This window comes from Carassius carassius, chromosome 41 (assembly GCF_963082965.1).
Source record: "Carassius carassius chromosome 41, fCarCar2.1, whole genome shotgun sequence".
In the NCBI taxonomy this organism is placed as follows: domain Eukaryota; kingdom Metazoa; phylum Chordata; class Actinopteri; order Cypriniformes; family Cyprinidae; genus Carassius; species Carassius carassius.
Genome location: NC_081795.1, coordinates 18431933 through 18442479, shown reverse-complemented (window position 1 = coordinate 18442479; position 10547 = coordinate 18431933). Strand labels below are relative to the sequence as shown.

Sequence of the window (10547 nt, the reverse complement as noted above, 5' to 3'; positions counted from 1 at the left end):
ACCACGGATTGATTTTGGGCTATTTGCCCAGTCAGTGAATGTCACATGACCACAGACTTGTGTTTAGTGGAATCCATAATACTTTGCTGCTTACCTCTTTACCTAGTAACTTCACACCGCAAACTAATGGTTAGCTTTATGCTACACTACATGTGTAGGATCACATGATCGATTGGGTTCATCCATGTATTGCTGCATCGTAAAGTTCTCTTCCAAAGACTGCCGATTGCATGGGTGTTTAGACGAGTCCTGCTGTCTTTTGTGCACCTATTTCCACACCCCTCGATGCAATAATAGTCTTGAAATTGCAACAGCAAAACACATTCCTTACTGAGAGAGGACGGATCTGTGTAAAAATATATATAAAAATGGAAAGAAACCGAAACTGTTTATATGTTGGAAAAGCTGCCAATGCAAAATGTAAGTTTCCCGTTTTCTGATTTGTTTGCTTTTCTCTACTAGACATATTGATATGATTACTAGTAATAAGGTGTAAGATAACAGTAGTACCTTTTTCTAGGCTTAATACTTGCTTGTGATTGTGTAAAAGCCTAAACAACTGAAAATTGTATGGACATTTAAAAAAAAAAAAAGTTTCAGTCCAAAGCCAAGGTAAAAGGACTTTTTGTTAAGTGTTTTTATTTTTTAAAAGCAATTTATCACTGTGTGATATTTTGTACATCATATTAATCTGTATTCAACCTATATCCTCTAACTGCAAGGGATAAAAAAAAGACCAGCCTTTTATTTATTTTGTTTTATTATGCATATTTTTAATCTGCTATCTATCTTATATTGAATTGTCTTTTCCTTATCCCCCTTCTTTTTCCTTTTCCTTTTTTTACTATGCAGGTCTTGTTTTATGTCATAAAATAAATCAAAAAACAACTAAATAAAAACATGATTTTGTACAGACATTTCATTCTTGTCTGATCTGAACTTTGTTGTGTGTGAAAAAGTTAACTAATAAAAATTAACTAATAATGCTGACCACATTTCTCGGAATTGACGAGCATCATATTTGGCATCTGATAAAGGTTAACTAGGTGGAGGATGGTGTCAAAATCCAGGTAATTCATTTATTTTATGTTAATTTTTCAGAAAAGGTATTAGTGTTAAATTATGTAAACATGATGAATTGAATTGAAGCCTTTTATCATCATTGTATTGAATACAATGAAATTTTGCATGCCCCTCCCATTGGTGCTTCAAAACGCACACATAATCCACAATAAGTGTCATATGATGAATAAAGTACAATACAAAATAGCCTTCAAGAAGAGCTATTTAACAAAGGACACTGTTTAATGGTGCCACAGTACATATACACATGTAAACAATGCAATTACAATCCATTTATAAACTTGATATGCAACAAGGAAATAAAGTTGAGGATTAGAGCAGTTATTGCACAGTCCACAGTAAAGTGTTATATGTAAGTAGTGCAGGACAGCCCATAGTTTAGGGACTGAATAGCTTTTGGATAGAAACGATTTAATAATCTGGCAGTGTGCATTTTGATTGCCCTCTATCGCCTCCCTGAGGGCAGGAGGACAAACAGGTGATGGTCGGGATGGGAAAGGTCCTTAATAATTATGTTTTTTCTCTGGATAGCGGGAGTTTGCAATGTCCTGTAGTAAGTGGAGACGCAAAGTCCCTAATCTAGGAGCGGAGCTGAGCGGAAAGGCCAGGTGGATGAGTTTCCTGATGATTATGTCCTGTATGATGGTATTGAAAGCAGAACTATAATTAATAAAGAACATCCAGACATACGTTCCTCTGTGTTTCAGGTTCTCCAGAGCCTTGTAGAGGGCTGTAGCAATAGCATCTGTAGACCTGTTGGCCCGGTAAGCAAATTGATGGGGGTTAAAGATAGGTGGGAGGCTGGCTTTAATATACCTGAATACTAGTCTCTATAAACACTTTGTAACAGAAGTAAGGGCAATGTAGACTGTCTACAGCAGGCTTCTTTTTGACCAGGATGATGACGGCTGACTTAAGGCAAGATGGAACGATGGCTTGTAACAGGGACGGATCCAAAATATCAGCGCTTACAGCAGCAACTTCATAGGGACAAGTACCTTTCCAAGGACCCCTCCAGATCCTGCAGTCTCCCTTGGATTCAACTGCTTGAACACCTGTCTCACCTCATGTTCCTTTACAGTCAGGGTCTGGGTGTATGTCAATACTGTAAGTACTTTAAGTCAGAACGCAGTTCAGAATGACCATTTACTGAAACTAAGCTGAACAAATGACTCCTTACTACCTTTGTAAGTCTGAAATATACTTTAACAGAAAAGCTACCACATTTAAATGTCAACAACGCCTATGTGCTCAAGTTGACATATTTGTTTAGCAGAAAATGTCTTTCCAGAAAAATGTCCAAAATATTGAGGTGATAAGAACTCATTTTGCACAGAGTAACTTTTTTTCTTTTTAAAGCCTATTTAGAATGAGAAAATTCCCTACTCACAAACCATGCTATTATTATTTTTTTTTTTTTTCAAATACCTGAAACAGTGAAACAAGAATATTCCTTTTTACGAATGTCATGTATTTTTTATCATTTAGGTATGTTTATGCCACTCAGATCATGTATTTGGCTAACATTTGGGACATGGAAAAAAAGGAGACTGGGAGAAAAAAAAAAAAGAGTAAGAATGAGTGACTGGGAAAAGAGTGCAAGTTAGCGTGGGCCCAAAGGCAAAAAGAGAAGGACAAATTTGTTCCAGGGTGTGGGAGTAAACAAGGCAAACTGAAAGACGTAAAAGTTGTTAGGGAGGGAAGAAGGTGTATGTGGGACTGGGAGGAGGCAGAAGTGGATATGTATGATCTCATAGAGCTTTTCTTTTACAGCTCTCTCTGTTGCTGATTGGTCGAGAGATCTGTCAGTTACACCACTTCCTCCAGGGCTCTGCTAGGTTCAGACAGTAGGGAGGTGGAGGCAGGGGGAAGAGGGAGTGTCCTCAGTAGTTTTCTCACTGAGGCACAGCAGACACGGCTCAACACGACAAGAAACTGAAACACAGTCTGACTTGCAAAGCAAGCCTAACCAGGAGCTCTCTCCGGCTTGTTTCCTGTACTTGGAGGCCATCTTGAGTGGACGGATTTACAGCTATTGACATTTGTCTTGCCTTTCTCATTTGTTAGAGTTTCTTTTTTGTCCTCGGTGTGTTTCCTTGAAGTTTGGACGCTTTCCTCTTAAAAGCTGCTTTGGAGTAGTGAGGGAACAGGAAGCAGGAGGAGGAGAAGGAGGAGGAGGAGGAGAGGACGTTTCATTTCAAAGCTTAACTTTATCTGTATTTGTCACCTGCTCCTTCTCTGAAATGAAAGCCGTATAGAGGACCTTTCTGTTAAAGGGAGGGCGAAAAGAAAGAAGAGCCACTTCCTGGAAAGGGATCAGTTGTTTTTAAGCTCTAGTAGACAGAGACACACAGCAGGGACGGCCACTATTGATGAGTGAGTGACTGCTGGTGTGTGTAGGTGAGTTTGCTGCCTCACACTACCCAGTCTTATCTCTTGACTGTCTTTGACTCTTCAGCATGGCCAACGTCAGTCCCTTCATATCTCCGGGACACATGTCCCATGTCTTCTTCCCCCCGGGTGGCCCATCTCCACCTGGGTCAGTGGTGATGCAGCAGGGGACACCAGTCTCTGTCCAAACATCTCAAACCCCGGGGTTCCCTACAGTGGACATGGGAGTTGCTCCAGGTCCCGGCGGGGCATCTGGAATACCGCATGGGCCTCCGGCACCAGCCGGTGTCTCCTTCATGATACAGATTGGACTTACTAGAGAGTCTGTGCTTCTTCCCCAGACTGCAGACCTGGCCTATGTCAAACAAATTGCTTGCTCAATTGTGGATCAGAAGGTAAGCACCATTCAGTATGTTGTGCCTTGATGCTGTATGTACTATTACATTTGCACATCTCAAATGAAAGTTCAAACATTTTTAATTAGCAGGTGTATCAAGTTCTGCCGAATTTATGTTTGGATCTAGAGCAGTTTATATCACCTTTGTCACTTTTTTCAGTCCTTGATACTCAAAGTCATACTTGTGCATGGCAAAAAAACATGCACGGTGACCACAGAAGTATGCAATGCATGCAGAACATGCTGTGGTAAAGTACGGCAACTCTTATCTCAGTGTCAGCAGTTCTTCAAATACAAATCCCACACTGATGTGTACGTTGCCAATATAGGCACTGATATTATGCTCATGGAAGATTGTAAAAATGAATGCATTAGTAAGTCCAAACATTATACATGAAATTGGCAAATGTCATATTACCTTACCTTAATGAAAAATTGGATTCAATTAATGTCCTAGTCTGGCGCAGAAAGTCCAGAACTAATTTCTGAAGTAATTGGACAAGAAACAGGCGATCTATATTGTGACTGCCCTTTTCCTGGAATCTGCATTAGTACCTAGCAACTGATATTTTATCAGCCAGTCCGACTGAGATATGATACGATTATCAGATTTCAATGCTCTGGGTAATGACTAGGGTCATCTTAAAAAAGTTAATTAGGATTTTTTTTTTTCTGTCCAGGAAGCATTTGTTCGGTATCGCTATACCAGTAATCATGCATTGTCCAAAAGAGCTTTGCAGTCACTAGTTGCAATCTCTGGCTTGAGTTCTGTTTTCAGTATAAAGGTAAATGTCTTGAACTGTTGCTATAAAGAGAACTTCTTGTAAAATTTGCCCCAGAAGGAAATCTACAGGTTTGGCCCTGTTGTAATACTTTTATAATGTAATTTGCACTTGGGAAACACTGACCATCACTATGTTTTTCCTATTAACTCACAAATCAGCTGATTACAAGAAGTCCTTTGTTGTGTCCCTTGGATTGGGTGATTTGTGAGCTTGGATTTTGGCTACTTTCCACATCTCCCCTTGGCGTCAGAGTGAATCACAGTGTTCCCTCTCTGTTTATTCAAATGGCTCCCTCTGTTCCATAGACACTTTTTTCCATTCACTTGGAAGGTAATGTGGCGGCATCACTCAGTTCCTCCCCCAGACACAGTTTAGTTCTCTTCTAGAACAAGTTTTCATTTCCCTCAATCCCTAAAGGAACAACAAAATTGTTCTGACATCTGTGTAATGCAATAGATGTCAAAACAACAATTAAAGCATCTATAGAGAACCAAGCAAGGACAATCTCCATTGACTGGGCTGTCCTTTTTGTTCCTTGCCCAGCCTATTTTCCCTGCTGGTCCAACATGTAAGCAGTCTATTGTCCATGGGATAAAGAGGAGGAAATGAAGCCTGTTTCCTCACAAAGTAGGAGGCCATGGTGTGTCCTCCACATTTGAACCGCTCCCTTTGCCTTCCTCCTGGAGTTTGTTTTCTCACTGCAGGTTCACATACAATGCAGTTACTTCCATCTCTGCACATCTCCATCCAACACACCTTTCCTTCTCCTATAACTGTTTTTGGCTCAAATGAAACAAATGGTTGGGGTAAAGTCACATGCCATCCCCTAGAGAGGAATGTGTGTGGTTTTATCTGGATCCCAGGAGGAGTGTGTTCTTTGGAATACCGGAGCACTTCATCACACCCCTGTTCTCTCACCTCTGGCCTTGTATTTTATGCCTGGGGTGTTCATAGTAGAAAGAGGGCAAATTTGTGGTTTAGTTTTCAGTGGTTTAGGGAAGAACAAATTGGCAAGTAATACCCTGTACTCTTTAATATAATGTGTAATTGTAATCACAGTTTGAAGCAAGCATGTAAGTCAGTTTATACTAAACAGAAGAAAGTTAAACAGTACAAAAAAATGTTTTTGACCTGTGTACCAAGATACTCATGCACTGGACTGTGACCAGCATCAAAACAAGGTTATGGCCATCACAGTTCCACCACACTGTAGATCCATTCTAGATCCTGAGAGAAGAAGACTTTGGAAATGTCAGAAGCTAGCGTAAAATCACTACTCATTTATTTTCTTACAAATGTGGTCACTGTAAATCACACAGTGTCTGGTATCAAGGGAGTCACAGGTAATTCTGCACAGTGCAACTCCTTCATACTACAGTCATCTCACTCCAGCTCATTTGCATGGCTACGGAGAGTCTTTGCATGGAAGGACCGTATTTCCTGGTGAAATTACCGTTCTGTGCTGGCCACCATTTGACTATTCAAAACACACATTCGCTTGTGTGGCTATCAACAGGAAATGAATGACAAAAGTGAAAAGAGGAAAAGACAAGAGATGCAAACTGACTTTTTATTTTGTTAGGGATATTTTCTTATTAGCTGAGCTTAGAGCTGTTTTGCATTTAATGTTAATGTTGAAGATTTAGATAAGAGTTGCTAGTCCTTAGATAAGAAGAAATATGCTCAGTTTCCTTGATTTGACATACAGTGAACTTTGTGTTTGTTAATAGACTGATTTATATGTTATATATATACTATTATATTATATCGCATATTATCATGTATTAATTTAACAATATATAAGTCCATTGTAGGCAGCAAATGTTAATTATATATATTTTTAAATCACCTTAAATATTATGTGGCAAATGTAATAACCATTAAATGCCCCCCAATTACCAGATTATATGATGGGAAATAGATATTTCTTGCCTGTGGGACTTTAATTCAGCACCTAACAAAAACACCTTTCCAGGTGTCAAATATAATGGGTAACTCAGTAGTACAGTACAGCTCCAGCGGCATATCACTTTACTCAGACAGGATTTTCTGGCATACACATTTACACTTTTTTTTCTGAGTTTTCTCCATCATATAGGCTATTATGAAATCCAATATCCTTGTCCCCTATTGTGCTGTGATTTATGGCTAAGTTTAGGTTATGGGATATTTCTGTGGTGTATAATGCAAACTTTGACAAAACAATATATTATTTTAAGCCACGCACACACACAAGGCACTTTCATATTTTGATACTGTGTAAATACCATTGTGTATATGATGAATATGGCAGTCATTCAGTACAATTGGTAAATGTCAAAGTACCATGGCACAGCCACAGTGAATTATTTTTATTTTTTGTATTACATGGCAATAATGTCATAACGCTGAACTGTGTGACTTATTAGCTTTCCTTGGTCATTTCAAAAAGAGGGGGTTTGCTCAGATTATTCTTTCAGCATGTCTGGTGTCCAGTTATGAGGTCACAGATGGTTTCTATTATCTGGGGCAGTTTGGCCACAGCACCACAGTTTCCACCAAAATACCATAGGTAACATTGATTGTTACTGCAATAAAACTATGCCAACATTAATTAATTATGAAGTAGTAACAACTGGAATTTTACTAGAACGACACTTGCCTGTGCAAAACTAGCCATGCTAGGGTGTTTTGATTGGTTGCCAGATGGTCACTAGGCTGTACTGGGTGCAATGATAGATATTCTTGAAAACTGACTTGTTGTAAACTTTCACACCATGTAACAACATAGTTAGGCTCTGTTTTTGATTTGGCATATCCATTCATTCTAAATAACTACATTTAGCTAGCTGAATGTTCATTCAGTTTAGCACATATACACAAGGCCTTAATTCCCCAGCTGGCACACCTTTTGGTTTTGAAACGTGTTGTTTAATGCCATGCTGTGATTAAATCGGTGTGTTATTAAACCCATTAGGATTATATTCTTTTCAGACTAACCATGGTTTGTAATTGGTTTCTTTGGAAAAGAATGGAGATTTTTTTTTTTATGGTAATGCAAATCAAAGCAGCTTAGCTCCAACATGAAAAGAGCATAAACGAGTGGAACGAGGTGTCAGACTCACATGTGTTTGGATCGACTGTAATGTAGGACAGTGTGAACGATATGCGTGGGTGGTGTGTGCATGCAAATTTGGAGAAGGTGGAGCGGTGTGCTTGTGTGTGTGTGTGCATGTGCTAGGCATAAGAACAGAGGTTTTGTGCTGTGCGTTTCCAAGCCGGTTTGCTGCAAAAAGTTAAATGGGTGGGTTACCACAATGGGTAAACACATGATCTCAGAGTGAGGAGAGATGTCTGATTCCAGTCACACTTGCAGACGAATATTTTATGTGTGTTTTCAGATGCTGAGCGCCCTGTTACCCTGTCTTTGAAAACCCTGACATCAAATGTCCCATAGTTTAATTTATATTACATGCAACTAGCTAAACTAGCTTTTCTGGCTCTTAAAAAGGCTATAAAAAGTGAAAGTGAAGTGACATTCAATCATGTATGGTGACCCATACTCAGAGTTTGTGCTCTGCATTTAACCCATCTGAAATGCACACACACAGAGCAGTGAACACACACAAACACACTGTGAGCACACACCCGGAGCAGTGGGCAGCCATTTATGCTGCGGCGCCCGGGGAGCAGTTGGGGGTTCGATGCCTTGCTCAAGGACACCTAAGTCGTGGTATTGAAGGTGGAGAGAGAACTGTACATGCACTCCCCCCACCCACAATTCCTGCCAGCCCGGGACTCGAACTCACAACCTTTCGATTGGGAGTCCGACTCTCTAACCATTAGGCCACGACTTCCCACAAAGAGTAACTACACCTTTATATGTAACTTTGTGTTCCTGTAGCTCAAGTGGTAGAGCATTGCGTTAGCTAGTGCAAGGTTCAGGGTTCGAATCCCAGGGAACACATGTTAGGAGAAAATTGTTAGCTTGAATGCAATGTAAGATGCTTTTGATAAAAGCGTCTGCTAAATGCATAAATTTATTAAATTTATAATTTTATTTAACTTCATATTTACTTCTATTGTAAAAGTCCTTCCAATTCCCATCCCTATCCATCCAATTCCATTCATTTGTATTTTTCTGTTCAGAGTTATAAGGTCCTGACTATGGTTGGGGGCTCTGGGGATCAATATGGCATTCCTGTTGGCTTACCTGCTTCATCATCCTGACGCCTGGGCCACAAAAGCCCATTTCAGCACAGTGGAGCACAAACTCTATTTAGTCCCCTGGCTGAGTCCCCTCCGCCCTCTTCTCCCCTTCGCTTGCCAGCCATGCATCTCGTGTTACCGTTCGCTTGAATAAAAAAGGGCAGCTTTGTTTTCCGAGCCCTTGCCCCAGGCCCAGGCAGCACACAGAAGATTTTGGGCTTAATGAAATCACTGTGTGTGTGTGTGTGTGCAGTGTTTGTGATTTCTGTGTCTAAACCAACACGTTGTGTTCAGAAGTTGGACTGCTCTGGTCCCACTTTCAGGCGCTGATTGTTTTTGTTGTTGTTGTTGTTGTTGCTGCTGTGCATTTGAATAGATTTTGAGTCTTGCTTTAAATTCACTTTGTCAGTCTTAAATACAGCAAGATTGGTGACTCTACTTAACTTCTGCTGAATGTATTTGTTATAAGTAAGAGTTCATCAGCCGATTGTATATAAACAAAAAAAATAAAATTATATATATATATAATGTGTTACTTGCTGCTTATTAACAAATATTTGTGAATTTTACTAGCATTTTTTTAGTGGAAACTGTATATCATATATATGTATATATATATATATATATATATATATATATATATATATATATATATATATATATATATATATATATGATATACAGTTTCCACTAAAAAAATGCTAGTAAAATTCACAAATATTTGTTAATAAGCAGCAAGTAACACATTGAATTAAATGTGAAGTAGGAAAATATTAGAAAAATAGCAAAAGTTTGTTTCTTGTAAAGCATACTTATTTTTTTTGGTTATGCATTTGCAGCATAGTTTCCTGTAGCTGGAATTTGTTCCACGGAAAGTGCTGCAGAGATCATTAAAACATTTCACAGAGAGAACCAGGTTTACTTGTTTATATAGCCATGACATTTTTCACATAACTGCGTGGACTGGGTTGGTAAGCAACTCTATCACACTAAATGTAGCATGTATAAACTGTATGGTAATTGTATATTTTTTTAAGTTTTCCAGTATACAATTCCCACTTTAGACATCCATAATAAAAACACAGTGTTTTTATAATCTTAGACGAGTCAAAATCATGTCTGTGGTGATTGACAGCATGCCACGGATTCTCTTTAACCTGGTTTAATTTAACCTGGAATATAGGGTTCAGTTTGGGCTACATAAACAGTAATTATCAAAAATGTTAATACACGTTAACATTTATTTGTTACTAGACTATATAAATGAAATGTGACTGCTGTTGGTATGAAAGTATCAATGGTATTTGCACCAGTCCTGCAGGCTGTCATGTTCTGCGTAAGAGCTCTAGCCACGTGTGGAATTTAAATTTGGCTTTTACACCCTTTTCCATTACACAGATGTCCACCTTTGTTATTATGTCTGTGTTATCTACTCATGACTAAAGGGAAAGTCGTCTTACACCACATGTACAATATGATTGCATGGGGCTGACACAAGAACATAAACAAAGAAAATAGTTGATTAGTACTTCCACAGACTTTCCATTCTTGGCCTCTTCAACTTGTGAGAACACAAACAGGAAGTCAGGCTCTTAACCCTGATATTCTACATAAACATCACAGGAGTTTACAGACTTACTGATCCATGGGTTGTTGTTGCTTTAGTCTGCCCTTTTCTCTTCACTTGATTTTATAAGAATGAA

At 39.0% G+C, this 10547-nt stretch overlaps 1 protein-coding gene across 1 annotated transcript in view; it reads left to right on the top strand.

Moving 5' to 3' along the window:
• Positions 1-2967: 2967 nt before the first annotated feature.
• Positions 2968-10547, top strand: part of LOC132122918 (serine/threonine-protein kinase D2-like) — a 32763-nt gene continuing 25183 nt past the window's right edge. The window contains exon 1 of the mRNA XM_059533423.1: positions 2968-3869. Coding sequence (XP_059389406.1) covers positions 3543-3869 — 327 coding nt within the window. The 5' untranslated portion in view covers positions 2968-3542. The remainder of the gene's footprint in view (positions 3870-10547) is intronic.